This window comes from Chlorocebus sabaeus, chromosome 20 (assembly GCF_047675955.1).
Source record: "Chlorocebus sabaeus isolate Y175 chromosome 20, mChlSab1.0.hap1, whole genome shotgun sequence".
Taxonomy (NCBI): Eukaryota; Metazoa; Chordata; class Mammalia; order Primates; family Cercopithecidae; genus Chlorocebus; species Chlorocebus sabaeus.
In genome coordinates this window covers 114532333-114549747 of record NC_132923.1, presented here as the reverse complement: position 1 = coordinate 114549747, position 17415 = coordinate 114532333, and the positions used below count along the sequence as shown (strand labels likewise).

At 50.0% G+C, this 17415-nt stretch overlaps 1 protein-coding gene across 8 annotated transcripts in view; it reads left to right on the top strand.

Annotated features, from left to right (window-relative positions):
- ZBTB40 (zinc finger and BTB domain containing 40) overlaps nucleotides 1–5436 on the top strand; it is a 77873-nt gene extending 72437 nt beyond the window's left edge. For all 8 annotated transcript variants that reach the window (XM_007980113.3, XM_038002103.2, XM_038002150.2 and 5 more), the window contains 2 exons: nucleotides 1201–1427; nucleotides 3184–5436. In XM_007980113.3, coding sequence (XP_007978304.2) covers nucleotides 1201–1427; nucleotides 3184–3378 — 422 coding nt within the window. In that variant the 3' untranslated portion in view covers nucleotides 3379–5436. The remainder of the gene's footprint in view (nucleotides 1–1200; nucleotides 1428–3183) is intronic.
- The last annotated feature ends 11979 nt before the right edge of the window (nucleotides 5437–17415 follow it).

The window sequence follows — 17415 nt, the reverse complement described above, 5'->3', positions numbered from 1 at the left end:
TGTTATTGCTGTATTTCATCAAATCTAAAGTGCCAGTTAAAAATAAATAAATACAATTCCAGTTATATACCATTTTTATTTATTTATTTTTTTGAGACAGAGTCTCACTCTGTCACCCAGCCTGGAGTGCAGTGGTGCAATCTCGGCTCACTCCTTCCATCTCCTGGGTTCAAGCAATTCTCCCTGCCTCAGCCTCCCAAGTAGCTGGGATTACAGGTGCCTGCCACCACGTTCGACTAAATAAGATGTACCATTTTTAATGAACTATTAAGAAAGAAAAACTACTGTCAGTTAAACTGTGCTTTCTTTTCACTTAGAATATCTACGTTAATCTAAGTGCTGTTTTGGACTTAAGTTGACATAGATTTTTATCATGTCACTCACTGTAGTGTGCATACATAAAAAGGAAAACATAAAAAATAAACTGATTAAGGGAAGAATCCAGCTTCTCAGAGTAACATTCAATTCAGATTGTCAACAAGCATGCTTTTCCACACAGTGTTTACTCCGCCATCAAGAACATTGATGATGGAATACGTAATATAAGATTCCATCAAAGAATTGAAGGCCATTGGTTTTGGTCTCTTGAGCATTATGTAAAACTAGTCTACTTTTGATTCCTGCTTTGGGAATATAGCTAACCTTTCATCACTTACCTCCTCCCTTCTAAACCATTTGGTTTCCATGCGTTAAAAACATGCACCATTCCTGTCTTAGGGAGTTTCTTCCAAGCTGTGGACACCCATTCTGCAAGTCTTGATGCTGCCACTTTTGATGTTCGTGTGCACATTGACAATCGCACCTGACTGCCTTAGCCCACAGAAGTCGTAAGGTGCCATCGATCTTATTTCAGAGATGTTAACATGTATTTCTTAGAATTGATGAAATATAGTATGGTCAGCATGATTATCTGCAGTTGAATGAATAATGGGCTTCTACAGAGACAGATTTAGCCTGAATCTAATACTAATGAAACTGTCGTCTCAGGGCCCCTCACTTGCATGGGACCTTCCAAGGCTCTGTCTTTGTCATTTTGTATTGTTTTTCTTAAGGCTCCCCAGATTAAACAACCTTCAGGTCCCACAAAACCTGGATCTGCCTCCAAGCCTCGATCCCCATTGCTCCTTCCTCTCATGTCTTCCTGCCCTCGTTTCTCTCATTTTTCCCACAGCCCTCCTCTTCTATCTCCCTCTCCTCCAGGGTCCCAGCCATTCCGGTGCTTGTACTGTGCTGCTACTTTCCGTTTTCCTGGAGCATTACAGCACCATGTCACCACAGAGCACTTCAAGCAGTCAGAGACCACCTTCCCATGTGAGCTCTGTGGGGAACTCTTCACCTCCCAGGCCCAGCTTGACAGTCACCTGGAATCTGAGCACCCGAAGGTGATGAGCACGGAAACCCAGGCAGCAGCCTCACAGATGGTACAGGTGATTCTGGGGCCATCAGCTACACAGAATGCTAACACAGGGTTCCTAAGGCTTCTCTAGAGGTGGCTCTGTCATAGTACCAAGCGATACTCTTTGGGGATCTTGTAGAGAGTCTCTCTGGACTTCTTACAAAGCAGGACAGAAAATTCTAGTCTCCTGGTGGCCACATGGGAAGTGGCCCTTAGGTAGAGTGAGCCTGGAACAAGAATTTCCGAAAGAGGAACAGCTTGGTTCCTCCCCACAGGGCATACGTCCCTGCCTCCTGAGAAACACCGTAGCGTGTGGTGAGAACTGCAGGAAACCTCAGAGACAGAGGAGCTCTTTGTTGGGCAGGGACCAGCCTGCAGTTGAAGCGCTTGGAGAGCGCCTCTGGGCTGGACACAGTACACTCTTGCACACACCTGGGCCTCTCCTCTTTACCTGGGCGATAAAAACACCTCTTCTTGATATTTTAGGACTAAGCTTGATCCAGCTTCTCTTTGCTTCCCTGATCGTCATTTACTCTTCCCATCTTCTCCAGAGAGGGTGGGCAGAAAAGGAAGATAAACTCAGGTCCATCCATCACCAGTAATTTGTGGGTGGGTTGGAGAGGAACCATAAACTGGTTGAGGTTTTGGTCTGTTAGACTGTCGCGCTGTCCAGTTCCATAGATCGGTCATTTATAAACCAGGTTCTTGCAGGCCTCTGGGGAACACAGGGGAAGTTGGGTAGGCAGGACTCCTGTCAACTCTCTGCTGTCATATCAACCAAAGGTGCTCTGCTTTTATCTTTTTTGTATATTATGGTTCTTGATAATATGCCATTTGGGGAAAAGGTGGGGCTGGGGGGTCCATTTCTAAAAGAAAAAGAAAGCAAAGCAGTTTGAAAACTACTCTCCTAGATCATTGTTGATTGAATATCACAGTTGATCTCTTCTCTCCAGTAACACAGAGTAGTAGCTGGGCTTGGCTTCCTCACTTGTTCCTGCTTTCTGCTCTTCGCTGATTCTCAAGAGCAAGGTGGCTGTGGCCTCTGCTTTAAAAATATCAAGGGCATCTAGCTCTTCTGGCGTCTATGGTTCAGAAACACCAACTTGGAGGCTTAGGCAGGAATTGGAAATGCCTAAGCACAGACTCATTCTCTCTGAGTTGGAAAGGTTGTCTCTAACAGATTATGCAGATTTGGAAGGGACATAGGTGGGCTGTGGAGAAGAGAAGGGGGCATTGGCCCCACCAGGTTGGTGAGCTGAATGAATGCATGGAGTCACAGTTCATCCAGTCTTCCTCCTAAGCTCAATCACTGTGTGGCCTCCTGGGAAGGCTGTGGGCCTGCGAGAGGTCCAGAGACGCTGCCCCAGGCCCGCCTGGGCCTGTGGTGGATCAATCCCGTTCCCGTGTTCCAGGCATGAGACCAGCTGGCTTCAGTGGCATTCCTCTCACATGGCACTCACCTCTGCACTGTCATCCCAAGACAGGAAAACCCAGTGTGAAAAACGGAGCCAGTGTTCGCTGGTGTGTAATCATAGAGTCCGGGCACCCCGAGATGGCGTACTGAGCAAAATTATAGCAATTTAGTGCACAGTTATTTAAATGGTTTGCTGGCCTTCTCTTTTGCATCGCCGGTGGGTTAGACTTGCCTCTTCCCATTAGGCACACGTAATTGCTCTCCTCAGGTGAAAACAAAAATATCATCATTACAGCATGAGATGAAAACCATGTAAATCAGGGAGCCAACTGCGAACACTGCCCAGAGCAGCCTCACGGTCTTTCTCTTTCAGGTGATCCAAACCCCAGAGCCGGTGGCCCCGACAGAGCAGGTGATCACTTTGGAGGAGACCCAGCTTGCCGGGTCACAGGTGTTTGTGACGTTGCCAGATTCTCAGGCATCTCAGGCCAGCTCTGAGCTCGTGGCAGTGACCGTGGAGGATTTGCTGGATGGCACAGTGACGCTGATCTGTGGTGAGGCCAAATGAGCAGCCGTTCATCCAGCAGAGCCTTCCTGTGTTTGCAGCTGAGAGGAGGCCCCACAGCTTGCCCTTCGCCCTCCATCCCTGGCTGGCCTGAGTGGTGAGCATCTTAGCTTAGCACCAACCAACACAGTCTCACCTAGAAAACAGACGGAAGCTTCATTGTTCTCATAGAACCAACAGCATCCGAGCCCTCAACACCAACTGCACCATCCCCTGTAGGAGACAGGCCTCCTTCCCCACAGGTCCGCTGCTGCAGCCTCTGTGACACTGTCCATCCCCAAGTGACATGTAGCTTCAGAAGTAGAGTCTGAAAGAGCAGTGGCATGGGAGCTGGTGACCAGGGTACCCCAGGAGGCGCGATGTGTCGACACCCTTCAGTGGGCAGAATGGCAGTTAGATATGGGGCTTGGCCCACAGTAGGGCTGCAAATGCTGCCAGTGCCTCTGGCCATTTAAAGTGAGAGGGGCACCAACAGACAATTCAGGGACCTCAGGCATGAGCACACTTGGCCCCTTCCTTGGTCCTATCATCCTACCCTCTGCTGGGGTTCCCCTGCAGCCAGTGGCCATGCCCAGCACCCTGCTGATGGCTATAGGACACGTAGCCCTCATTTCCATGCCTGGTAACGCCTTGTCAGTTGTCAGCCCTTCCCAAAACAAAGCTTTGGAGTTTCTGTTGGAAGTGTTGAATGTGAGGCATCAGCTGCTAGCCAGTCTCTGCCTTTCCGGGACATTCTTCTTGGTATTCCTTACCTGAAGGCTGGTTCCCACAGCTCCTCCGTGTCATCTTCATCCCCTTCCTTTAATCAAAGGCTGAAATCTGCCTGACCTGGCAGCCTCGCTCCCTCTGGGTCACGTGGTGCAGACCGTGACCAGCACCAGGCAGGCAGTCCTGTCTGCGTGTGGAGGAGCAGCCATGACTGCCCGTGGCTCTGCTGCCATGCACTCCCTGCCTTGGGAGTGGCCTGCTGCCTCACCTCCCCAAGGCCGCCACACTTATTGCAGGTCAGCGATCCTTTGGAGTCCGAATTTCACAAAGCTTTTTTATCTTCAGTTCTGAAAATATAATCTGATAATTAATGGTTTGTGGAATCCATTATGAAGTGCAATTAGATAGATGTAGGTTCCTGCCGTTGGAAAGAATGACTAGCATTTATCTTCTTTTCCTTCCACACCAAAGGTTGGAGTCTGCTGGTGCGGTGCTTACACACCAGGCAGGGCTCTCTGCCACTGTGTGTGGCTTGACCCCCTGTGGAGGGGAGTGCCTGGTTGGATCCCACATTGGCAAAGATGGGGCCACCTCTTCCTTCCAGGCACATCTCACATTGCCATGTACAGAGGCAGGGGTCACTTTTGGTCACCATGGAAGCTTTTATTGCTCCCACATGGTCAGGTCTTACCCTGCTTGAAGCACAGAAGGCACAGCCTTACTGACCAGTACACCCACTGACTGGCATCTGCTGGCTTTGTGCAGCCAGCCCCGAAAGTTTCCACAGCGAGCTCCAGCTCCAGCCAGCCTGGGACAGCTCATCCCAGCCAACTACACCTGCCTCTGTTCCTGTCCACATTCTGATATGTAGGTCACTTGAGCTTGTCAATTAGGGTTCTGCCATTCTGAAATAAATGAAGTTTCTAAAGGAGAGTCGGCCTCAGAAGCCAAAAACTGACCAGAAGATGGTGCTCAAACCTTTAAGACTTCATCTCCATGTGAAGGGCTCACTGTTTCTACCAAGGCTGTCCCTGTGTTAAGGCTTTTCCGTCCTGGGAACTGTCAGACTGGGAGAGCTCTTGATCTGCAGGTGGCAAAATGGCACTGAATATCCCCTTGGCACCAGAGAAAACCCACTGAAAGATGGTAGAGTGGCACATGCTTACAGGGCATTGGTGCCAAGCCCAGTGGATGAGAATACAGCCCCTCACAAGCTGTAGGATGGGGCTTGGGAGCCGCAGTGAATGTCACTAAAATTTCTTCCAAAACAAAACAAGAAATAATTGCTGAGGCTTATAGGGAAGTAATTAAAAAAAAAAAAAAAAAAACTCTTCGGAATCAAGAGGGCTGTAAGTTTTGAATTCAAGTGTCAGATCCTTTCAAGCACTGAGAAATTCTTTCTCAGGTTTCTGTTTTTGGGGGAGACAGTGTCTTGCTCTGTCTCCCAGACTGGAATACAGTGACACGATCTTGGCTCACTGCAACCTCTGCGGGCTCAAGCGATCCTCCCGCCACAGCTTCCCAAGTAGCTGGGACCACAGACATGAGCCACCACTGCTGGCCAGTTTGTTTTGTTTTGTTTTTTGTAGAGACGGGGTCTGGCCATGTTGCCCAGGCTGGTTTCAAACTCCTGAGCTCAAGCCGTTATCCCACCTGGGCCTCCCAAAGCGCTGGGATTACAGACATGAGCCACGATGCCTGGCCGGGTTTCTGCTGGAGACCCAGATTGTGACAAGACATTTGTTTTCTTTGGAATCACCAGATTTGCAGCTTACTGTGCCGAGAGTGGATTGGCTACTGGGGCCCATCGGATGCCCTCTGGCCCGTGGCACACTCAGCAGAAGGCACAAACCCAGTGCTGGTTCTCATCAAGAAAGAGGGGAAGGCCCCTCCCGAGTTCACGGTCTGCTCTGAGCGGGCTCCGCACTGGCTGACTGATTTTATGGTCTTGCTCTCTAGAGAAGCCCAGATGGATCTTATTATAGGAAAACTTCTGACTCTGCTTGGCCATTTTATCCTTTTCTCCTACTTCTACCCAAGAGACCTGAATTGCTGCCACAGAGGACAGTGTTTGTGTGGTCTCCTGAGTCCACATCACTCGCTTCTGTGGGGTCCCGGTGCTGTATTTGCCTCGTGCCCCATAGGGTGCTGCCCTTATGGCCTCTGGACTGAACTCTGGGGCCTTTGGGGTGGTGTGAAGGAGTCCGTGGGCTTCTTAGAACACATGGATCTGTTCGGTGGGTCTCCAGACCTCTGCTCCCAGAGCTCATGTCCCAGCTGGTGAGGAGGGAAAGGCGGTCAGATTCCAGGCTGGAGTGTGATTCTGTGGGAATACTGGGGTCAGTTACGGAACAGGACTTGCCCATTGTAGGTAAGTGAGACAGCAAATAGATGATTCAAGAGCAAGGATTACTGCAGGAAAGTGAGACTCCTGTCGATGCGCATTAGCAGAACCTGGAACCAGAGGGCAGGGACCAGGGGTCTTTCCTCATTTCTTTTATGGGTAAAGAGACATGAAGAGACAGCCTGTCTCTGAAGCTCTGTGTTTGGGAAGCTTTGAGCCCAGTGAGTAGCAGGGTCTGCAGTATGAATACCTTTCCCTGGCGATCCGGGTCTCCTCTAAGGAAGTCTTCTGACTTCCCACTGACCACAGGAGGCACGCCAGCTTCATCCCTCGGGCTAGAGTTCTGATCATCGGGGCTGAGGGGTAAAATAAAATCCAGTCAGACAGACAGTGGGGAGACAGGTCCCTGCTCTTTATTTGCGGGATCAATCAGGGACTCCCAGAAAGGAAGGAGAATGGCGAGGGGGCCCTAAGCTGGTGACGTGGTCACCACAAGCTGAAGACAGGCTAATGGGGTGGCGGATGTGCCTTTAAACCTCACGTGCCTGGAAGCTGCACATTGACCAAAGGAGGGAGGGAATTGCCAACCATGCACAGAGTGGGCAGGTGGTTCCAGGAGACAAGCAGCATGTTATTAAATTGGGCCTAGGCAGTTGGACGATAATGGAGAAAATGCAGGGATGCTATAATGAGTCCTCCCCAAGGGCGAGTTCAGCACCTGAGCCCTGTTCTGCTTGTATCCCAGTGACACTTGGGAGGTAGAAGAAACTGGGAGTAAGAGGACAATTTGGGGCTGAAGGGAGTGTCAGAGGCAAGTGGATCCTTGTTTTGTTGTCACAGAAACTTTGGGGCTGGTGGGACTTAGGCCAAAAGCTCAGAAGCACAGCCAATGTAGAAGCTTGCTACTCCTACGACTCAGCCTATAAGGAAGAGAGAAGCTGTCTGTACTTTGGGAACTACATTGTTGAAGGAAAAAAATCACTCCCTGCCTAATTAAGTTGCTTCCAAATTAGGGGAATGTGTGTCATTTCCTTTACCAAGGCCAATCAGCCCTGCTTCCACCATGGTCAGGACAGCCAGCCCCTACGTGATGCTGTATAAATTGGATTACAAACCATATTCATGTTCAACTTGCACTAATCTATATAAATAAAATATGTACTTTGAAAAAAATTAGGCTACGTGAGTTTCAAATGGACTGTGATGTTATAGACCTGCTTTCTCTTTGGTTCTGGGCCAGTGTCAGACAGGGACCAGCGTGATGGGCCTATTGTCCTAGGGGCCATTTGTGTACCTTGTGGCCGTGTTAACATGGCCTGGGGGAAAGAAAGCTCTCCCGTCATGTGGAGTCTCATTCCTAAACCCTCCTTCCCAGGGAGCGAGTGTAGGGCAGGGTTTCAGAGCACAGGCTTTGGTGTCCAGCCTGGGTACATCCAGCTGTCCTGCTGTCTAACTGACATTGTGTGAGATGCTTACCCTCTCTGAGCTCCCTCTTCCTGGCCCCCAACTTTATTATAAAATGGAGAAATGATTGTGCTTACTCTACAGAATTGTAGTATGATTTAAAAGTCTGGAATTAATGTATTTAGTGTAGAAAATTTTAGCTTTTATTAATAAAAATTTTTTCCCTGCATTCTCTGGCACTAAAGAGAATGTTCATTCCTGTATCTTTATGTAGTCTCTCTTTTTCCTCTGAATCCTTAGGGGATCCTTATAACACCCACTTTTCATTTATCTCTTGAATCTCAACTGCTCCCAAAGTACAAAGTGCTGAGCAGATAGCTGTAAAATAAACTAAACCTTTCTCGGTGAACAGCTGGAAATGTCACATTGCTGGCAGCCAACAAGGAAACAAGAACAGGAGACCCGGATGGGATGTACATGATTTCTGCAGGAAACACCCAGTGTTTAAGACGAGGGGAGGTGCATTAGATCCCGCAGCCCTGCTGCTGCAGAGAGCAGGGGAGTTGGGGAGGTTCTGTGCTCACGCCTCCGGGGACAGTTCTGGAGGAGCACAGATGGACCCTTGTTCAGAGCTTGCAAGTGAGTTGAGGAAGGAATGCTCCCCTGCCTAAATGCTGTCTTTGGAGAGCAGGGCTGGAGCTGCCCATGTCATATTTTGGGCAGTAGTCCCAAGAGTGTCCCAGCCAGCTGCAGTGGGTAATTGTAACATGCAGTTGGACCCCAGCCACAAAGTTGAAGGTATGCAGAGGTGAAGTGCTGCTGCAGGTTGGGTGGGATGGAGCAGAGGTAGGAAGTGGGCTGAGGGTTCCCTCGGTGATCTTCCGGGCCAGGGTGGCTGGCTGGAAGGACTCAGCAGCACAGTGGAAAAGACACGGGCTTGGGAGCTTCCCGGCTGCACATCTTACTAGACAGATGACCTTGGGCGAGTTTTTCCTGACAGTGACTGTGAGAAGAAAGCTAACATTTGTAAAATATCTGACAGAATATAGACGCTTCGTAGATGATGGCTGTTTGTGTTTATAATATTTTAGAAGGGCCTGGAGGAAGAGCCAGGGCAGAGGAGAGCTGGAAAGGAGGTGCCTAATGTATCCTAGATACAGGGTCTGGAACCCAGTGCAGGGGTCTCCAAAACAATCAGGATAAGAGGAAGCATAAATCCAGAGACCTCAGCCCAGACCAGAGTGAACAGTGATCTGAGGGGAACAGGATCTCCCCAGGCTGGTACAGGGACTCTCAGCTGTTTGGCACTACAGCAGAGGGGTCACGTCTGAGGAAAGGCAGAAATCTGAGCGTGTTGGGTGGGGACACATCCAGTGAGAGCAAAGGAAATAGAAAAACTAAGTCCGCAGTGATTTTTGGTCTCTCTGCCTCTTTAGTGTTTACTGTCTGTCCTTTTCTCCATAGGCTTATGCTCAGGATATGTTTGGAATGAAAGGGAAAAGGGGCTTGTGGCACCATGCCAGACGTGCCCTAGACCAGGACCTTTACTCTTCATTAAGAGATGAAGAGGTTATAAGGACGTGGACATAGAAACCAAGTTCATGTTCTCGAGAATGTTCTGCAGGCTTTTCTTCATGTATCTGTCCTGCCTTTTGGCCTTTCACCCAGGGCAGGTGTAGGTCCCATGCCCACCAAGACCTCTGTATCTGCTCCGCGTACTCAGACTGGACAGTACTCAGTGGATGCTTAGCAGATGCTGCCGACTGCTGGAGACGGGGACTCTGACCTTGGACTCGCTCTTCCGAGGGTAGAGGAGCTGCTTCCTATTCTGCAGCTCTGCACCACATGTTCAGTGTGAGCTGTTTCTAGCCAGTCGTGGAATACGCTATTATTCCATCTACTCTCCATCCACCTCATGTCTGCAACCTTGTGAGGCAGAGAGAGCCAGCACTTGGCGGGGTTGCGTGTGCTGCTAGAATCCTGAGCTCCATCGTGGAGAAAGAACTTCCCCAGCTTTCCCTGTCGCTCCCTAAATCTGTATTCTGCAATGTCCCAAATCCATCTACTACACAATGGAAACCCTAGGTATGCAGTTGTGTATTTTTGCCTTAATCCTCACACAGCTTCATCTCATTTGAGATTCTAACCAGTATGAGGACAGGGACCACATTCTATTTACTGCCTTGGTTTCTCTGAGAGTTAGGGGTGTGGGTTGGGCACACAGAGGCTCTGCCAGAACCAAGCGGTACCCCTCTTGCTTACCTTCATTTCTCGGCTCTGGGAGAACCCAACTTCCATATTTTATTCTGGTCAGTGAGGCTATACCCCAAGTTACCCGTGGGCTGGTCTGTCAGAACATCCTCCTCTCTTTGTCGTCTGAGAAGAGATTAGCAGAAGGCCAAGAGCAGCCAGCCGGGCCCCACCACTCCAGCTGCTCTGATCAAACACCATTCCTGCCGCTGCTTCTAGCTCTGGCTCCCCCAGCGCAGGCCAGAAACAGCTGATCAAACACATCAGGACAAGGTCAGTCCAGGGACCCACGGTCCCCTCCAGGGGAGATTTCACAGCCCTGCCATCAGGAGGGTCTGATAAAAATGGGCAGGGGGTGGGGAAGGGGGCCTGTGGGGCTGGCACAGGAGCAAACAGCTTTTCATGTTGTTTAAGGTTGAAACACCTGTACTCCACGCAGGGTCCACACCAAGCCAGCATTTCCAGAAAGGCAGGGTTGGAGCTGAGGAGACGGGAGCTGTGTGTGCACGTATGAGTATGTGGGGGTGACAGAGATGTCAAGTAAGAGCGCATGTGGGTTTGGGAGCATGGGATTATTAGATTGTCACAGGATGACTTAAGATCCTCCCTCGCTAAACTGTGACCCTTCAAGGGCATGGACTGTGCATTATCCTCGTTCTCTCTCTCACATGCACACGTGTGTACCCAGCAGTTCGCCTGGCACATCAGGTGCCTGATTGCGCAGGTGTGTTAGACCTGAAGTTCTGGGACTCGGTAAGGTCCTGTTACCAGTCTAAAATGGTGCCTGGCTCCTGCTCCTACAGGACTCATCAGCCAGGTAAGGATTATATATGAGAAACAGGTACCAAAAACACCCATGCCCGTCCAGACTCAAGACCCAAAGATCCCAGCGCCTACAAATTCTGTGGGGGTTTTGGTTGGTTGGTTGATTTGTTGGTCTTTTTCATGGGTATGGGAAGGAAGAAGAAGGTTAATATTTTTTAGAAATAGGCCAGGCGTGGTGGCTTACGCCTGTAATCCCAGCACTTTGGGAAGCCGAGGCGGGTGGATCATCTGAGGTCAGGAGTTCGAGACCATCCTGGCCAACATGGTGAAACCCCATCTCTACTAAAAATACAAAATTAACCAGGCATGGTGGCGCATACCTGTAGTCCTAGCTACTTGGGAGGCTGAGTCAGGAGAATCACTTGAACCCAGGAGGTGGAGGCTGCAGTGAGCTGAGATTACACCACTGCACTCCAGCCTGGAGAAGACAGAGCAAGACTCCATCTCAAAAAAAAAAAAAAAAAAAAAAAAAAAAAGAAAAAGAAATAGTATCCCAATTAATGATTGGTGTTATTACATGCTTACAGTAGACACTGGATGAAGAACTTTTTGTAAATTTTTTTTTTTTTTTTTTTTTGAGACAAAATCTCACTCTGTTGCCCAGGTTGGAGTGTGGTGGTGCAATCTCGGCTCACTGCAACCTCCACCTCCCAGATTCAAGCCATTCTGCCTAAGCTTCCCAAGTAGCTGGGATTACAGGCGTGCACCACCACACCTGGCTAATGTTTGTATTTTTAGTAGAAACGGTGTTTCACCATGGTGGCCAGGCTGGTCTTGAACTCCTGACTTCAGGCGATCCACTCACTTCGGACTCGCGAAGTGTTGGGATTACAGGCATGAGCCACCATGCCTGGCTCAGTAATTCTTATTTCTCAGAATTCTAGCACCAACTCCACAACGTAGGTGCTGTTATCATCCCTGTATTACAGATGAGGAAACCAACACCAGAGGGGTGAAGTCGATATGTAGCAAGAGAGCAGCAGCATAGCTGGGATCCGAACCCAGCTGTCTGACTCCAGAGTCTGCTCTTAAACCCCTTGCTCTTTTTAAGCATTTCTTGTTTAATACCTAATCAGCCAGAAAATGTGGCTTATCCCCACTTCCCATGCCTTCAGCAGCCTTGCTGTCATACCTGGACTGTCGTCATAGAGCCAAGGACTCTCCACCTGCTCTCTCTCCTTTCCCGTCCCCGCTGTCCATCCTGCCTGAGACAGCCAGGCAGGCCTAAAACTCTGCTTTTATCAGCCAGAAATGTGTCCAGGAGCAAAGGGTCATGTCCTTTGCCTTGTGTGGGATCAGTGGCAAAATAATCATCCACGCCCCTCCAGCCTCAGAGCACTGCTGCCAGAACCAAGCGTGTAAATGACTGAAAGTGCTGTGAAATGCAGGGAAGTGTAACAGGCAGCACAGCGAGGTGGAGAAAAGCCTGCGTTTGGTGTCAAAAACCTGGACTCCAATTCCACCTCTCACTAGCGGAGAAGCCTTGCGTCTCAGGCTGAGGTCTTGTACTGTCTGAATCCCTTTCCTGTAAAAAGAGGTAACAATAAAGATACCTACTCTAAACTTTCATGTGACTGTAAGGATCAAAAGAAATAATGTATATGAAAGTATCTAAAAATAGCAGAGAGTGATTCCAGAATAAGGCATTATGGGACTACCATTATCCATGCAAAAGGGAGGGCAGGCCGAGGGGTCACGCATTTTGTCACTTTTTTGAACCCCTGTGTTCTTCAGTTTCACCAGTCCTCAGTTGACACTTGACAGCTCACTTGGGGCTCTTCCTTGAGATGCAGGACAGCCAGAGATCCTGGCGCTCAGGAGACACGTCTCGTATAAGCAGGTAAGCAGCAGAATCGGGAGCAGGGCCGGGCTCTGCGGAGGCCTGAGACCTGCGCTTCTCCCACTGCTGTAGTGGCACTGTTCTGGAACAAGCCCCTCCAGCCCAGGGGGCACATCGTCAATGCAGGGGGCTTCCTGGACCTCATGCTCCCCAGCGGCTTGGGCCATGTGGCCCCAGTGGAGTTCATGTCTTGTTCTGGCATCAGCAAAATGGGTTGTCTTTTTTGTTTTTTAACTTTGAAGTTCAGGGATACAAGTGTAGATTTGTTATACAGTTAAACTCGTGTCACAGGAGTTGGTTGTACAGATTATTTCATCACCCAGGCATTAAGCCTAGTACCTACGAGTTATTTTTCCTGATCCTCTCCCTCCTCCTGCCCTACCCTCCAAAAGGCCTCAGTGTGTGTTGTACCCCCTATGTGTCCATGCGCCCTCATCATTTAGCTCCCACTAACAAGTGAGAACATGTGGTATTTATTTGGTTTTCTGTTCCTGTGTGTGTTTGCTAAGGATAATGGTCTCCAGCTCCATCCATGTCCCTGCAAACGACATGATATCGTTCTTTTTTATGGCTGAAGAGGGGTCGTCTTACCCATATGGTGTCCCCATTTCTGTCCCAAGCAGTGGTCAGTTAACTTGGAGCAGCAGAGGCCTCACCTGGTAGGAGCAGGGCGGTGGGGCAGGTGGAGCACGGAAAGAGGAGGTGGCAAATGCGTGACCCCTCGGCCTGCCCTCCCTTTTGCATGGATAATGGTAGTCCCATAATGCCTTATTCTGGAATCACTCTCTGCTATTTTTAGATACTTTCATATACATTATTTCTTTTGATCCTTACAGTCACATGAAAGTTTAGAGTAGGTATCTTTATTGTTACCTCTTTTTACAGGAAAGGGATTCAGACAGTACAAGACCTCAGCCTGAGACGCAAGGCTTCTCCGCTAGTGAGAGGTGGAATTGGAGTCCAGGTTTTTGACACCAAACGCAGGCTTTTCTCCACCTCGCTGTGCTGCCTGTTACACTTCCCTGCATTTCACAGCACTTTCAGTCATTTACACGCTTGGTTCTGGCAGCAGTGCTCTGAGGCTGGAGGGGCGTGGATGATTATTTTGCAGATGAAGAAATCGAGGTTTCAGGACAGTTGGTTGTTCCGTCACATGGCGAGTCAGTAGCAGAACTGCAGTGAGAACAGCTGGACCCAGCATTACATCCACTTGGCAAAGAGAAGTGCCTCTTAGGCCATGCAAGTGAGGAGACTCCGGCACAGCCCAAGTCCTAGCAGCAAGGGTGGGTGAGAGCTGCCATTTGTTGACCTCTGCCCTGGGCCAGAGCGCGTGTATACCTCATCCCCAACACAGGTGCCACACCCACAGTCACTGACTGGTAGGACTCTGTGATGGCGACAGTGGTCCATTCTACACTGTCCACTGTGGGAGCCACTAGTCATGTGTGACTGTTGGGCACTTCAGATGTGGCTAGTGCACCTGAGGAACCATAGTTTTAATTTAAATAGTCCCATGTAGCTTCGTGGCTGCTGTTATTGGACAGCGTAGAACTAGATGAAGGCTCAGGGGGTTGAGGGTCACACAGGAAGTAGCTGAGTCCAGATTCAAGTCTGGGTCCGTGAGATTGCAAAGCCTGTGGCATTTCCACTGGTGCCCTGTGTTGGGAGGGAGATGTGCGCGAGTGGCAGACACTGGCTGCGAGGTTCAGAAGGCTTCATTTCATTTGGTGAAGGCTGCCCCTCGCTCCCTGGCTATGCGCTCAGACAGCCACGTCACCGCTGTACCCTCCTGCGTCTTCATCCTCATCGGTGCTGATGCTGTTGTATTGACCACCTGTCACCCCCAGGCTGGGCGACAGGGGCTCTACCTCCATCAGGACTGAGCCTGATACTGAATCTACAATAACACCTACTGTAACCCCATTTCACGGAGTCAATAGAGGCTCAAAAAGATTGAGAAACTTGCCCAAGGTCACCAGCTTTTACTGGAAGGGTCATATTGGCATAAATACAAAATACCCTATTTTTGCTCCTGTTTCTCACTAGCTCCAGACCAGAGCTAAAGCGAAATTAGAAAGCGCCACAGAGGTAGCCAGGAAGCCCTCCCACTCCCCAACACACACCTCGCTGGCCCCTATCTTTGAGAAGACAGCATTGTACTGAGCGTGCTGTCTGAGCACAACCACTACTCCCAGAGAGTAGACAGAGGGCCAGGCATGCCACTCCTGGGAGGCAGCCTCGCCTGCATATTTGCAGCTTTCTCACAACTATTCTAGAAAGCACTTGCTTCAAGCAAACATTTTTTTAAAAAGCATACATAATCTTAACTACAATTTTTGTTTCATCGTGGAACAAGATGTGTTAGTTCCAGCACACTTACTATGCAAGTCATGAGAAGACGCAATTCATTGTCACTCGTGAGCTGTGTGACCTTGGTCGAGTCTCTTCAGCCCCACCCCCGCAGGTGGATTAGATAACCTCCACGAGCCCTCCTCCAACGTTTCTGATTCCTTGGGTAGCGTGGGAAGTAGAGAAACCAGGGTTCTGGCTCGGACTGCCACTTTCACGGTGTGCGACTTACCTCTGAGCCTTGGGCTCCTCATCTGTAAGGATGCCATTCCCGTGGAGTGGGAGCACCGAGCAAGATCTGGCACAAGAAGAGCCTGGCATGGGGCCGCCATGGGGCACATGCTCAGTGAAGGTCCTGATAACGCTTTTGTGCTGCATGCACAAGACCCAGCAATACCCCATAGCCCCATCTCAAGGAATAAGGAAAAGATGTTGGAAGAAGTCTCTGTCCTCAACTGGGAGGAGAAACATGTCCTCTTTGGGCCAAGATGGTGGCACCAGTGCTGAGAACGGCACCAAAGAGCCTCCTGTGGCAGCTTTCACTGCAGGGCAGCCTTGCTCCCTCACCTTAGTGGGTGTGGGCTTTGGGGGCTGTGCCCACCACTGTCACAGCTGGGAGGATCTGGTAGGGACAGGTAACAAAAGCATTTAGTCCTGGAAAAGGGAGATTTCCCAGAGCTGAGGGGAGGGCATGGCTCAAGAGAGGCGCAGGGCACGAGGATAGTGGCTCAGCCATCCCTGCCAGCCCTGGTCTGAAGCAAGCCTAGAGTCCAGGATAGCCCCCAGGCTGACAGTCGGGGATATGGAGTCAGATGGTCAAATGTCAACACTGTTGCTGCCGGGCACTGTGATTTTGAGCACGCTCTTGATGCTCTGAGCCTTATTTTTCTCATCTGTGAAATGGGGAGGGTAGGGCGTAGAATGTAATACCCACGAAGGCCCTTGTGTGATGCCAGGCCAGGGCAGGCTCAGTGGTGGTTATTAGCTTCCTGGGGCCTGACCCAGCTGTTAGAGGAGAAGGCTGTGCTTGATGCTCTGGCCTCTGGTGTCCATGAGGCAGCAGAGAGGAATGAGTCTGCTAGGAGCCCCACTGCTGATCTCGGGAAGGCTGTGACCTCGGCGCCAACTGGGAGAGCCAGGGCCTGAAGTCTGGGGCTGCTGGCGTCCAAGTCTCTTGGGTTAGGCCTGACTGGCTGGGTGATCAAGACCAGAACCCCAGGTTTGGGGAGGGTTTCCTCATCTGACCACTCAGGAGCCCTGAGGATAGGATCTCCTGGACACCGTGGGTCACCCCCATCTTCTGGTCAGAACCTTTCTCACAGGCCTTCCTGGGGGCTCGGACCTAGACTGCCAAGGGGGCAGGGGTCACAGAGCTTCAAGGTTCCCAACCTGGAACTATGAGTACCCCTAGCCAAGCACACACACTCAGGGCCATCCTTCTTCCCATCCACCAACCCACACCCTCTGCCAGCCTTTCCCACCCAGCTTCCCCTCTTCCTGCAAGCCCAGCCCAAATGTCTCCCACTGCAGAAAGTGACCTCTATGACCTCAGCCAGGGACGCCTTCCCTGGGCTCCTCCATACTTTGTACAACCCATAGTATTGAGCATGTGGTCACGTGTGTTCATGTCTTTTTATTACTTTTTTTTGATAAAATAACGTAACATAAAATCTACCTTTTTAACTATTTTTAAGTGTCATGTTTAGTAGCATTACGTACATTCTCGCTGGTGCAACCACCATTACTACCTGTCTCCAGAACTTTTTCATCATTTCATACTGAAGTTCTGTATCCATCAAACATTCTCATTGCCCCAGAAAGAAGCATTGTATCTGTTTCAGTCACTTCCTGTTCTCTCCCCGAACCACCCCAACCCCGACCCCACCATGGCAACCAACATTCTACCTCCTGTCTCTAGGAAATTGAGTGGTCTACGTGTATCACAGAAGTAGAATCAAACAGTATTTGTCTGTGTTCGTGTCTTTTTTTCTTTTTTATTTTTTGAGACAAGGTCTCTGTCACCCATGCTGGAGTGCAGCGGTGCCATCGTGGCTCACTGCAGCCCCAGTCTCCCAGGCTCAAGTGATCCTCATGCCTCAGCTTCCTGTGTAGCTGGGACCACAGGTGGAGCCACCACTCTCAGCTAATTTTTTTTTAATTATTATTTTTAGTAGAGACGCGGTCACACTATGTTGCCCAGGCTGGTCTCGAACTGAGCTCAAGTGATCCGCCTGCCTTGGTCTCCCAAAATGCTGGGATTACAGATGTGAGCCACTGCACCCAACCTGTGTTCACGTCTTAATCCTCCACAGGGCCTTGT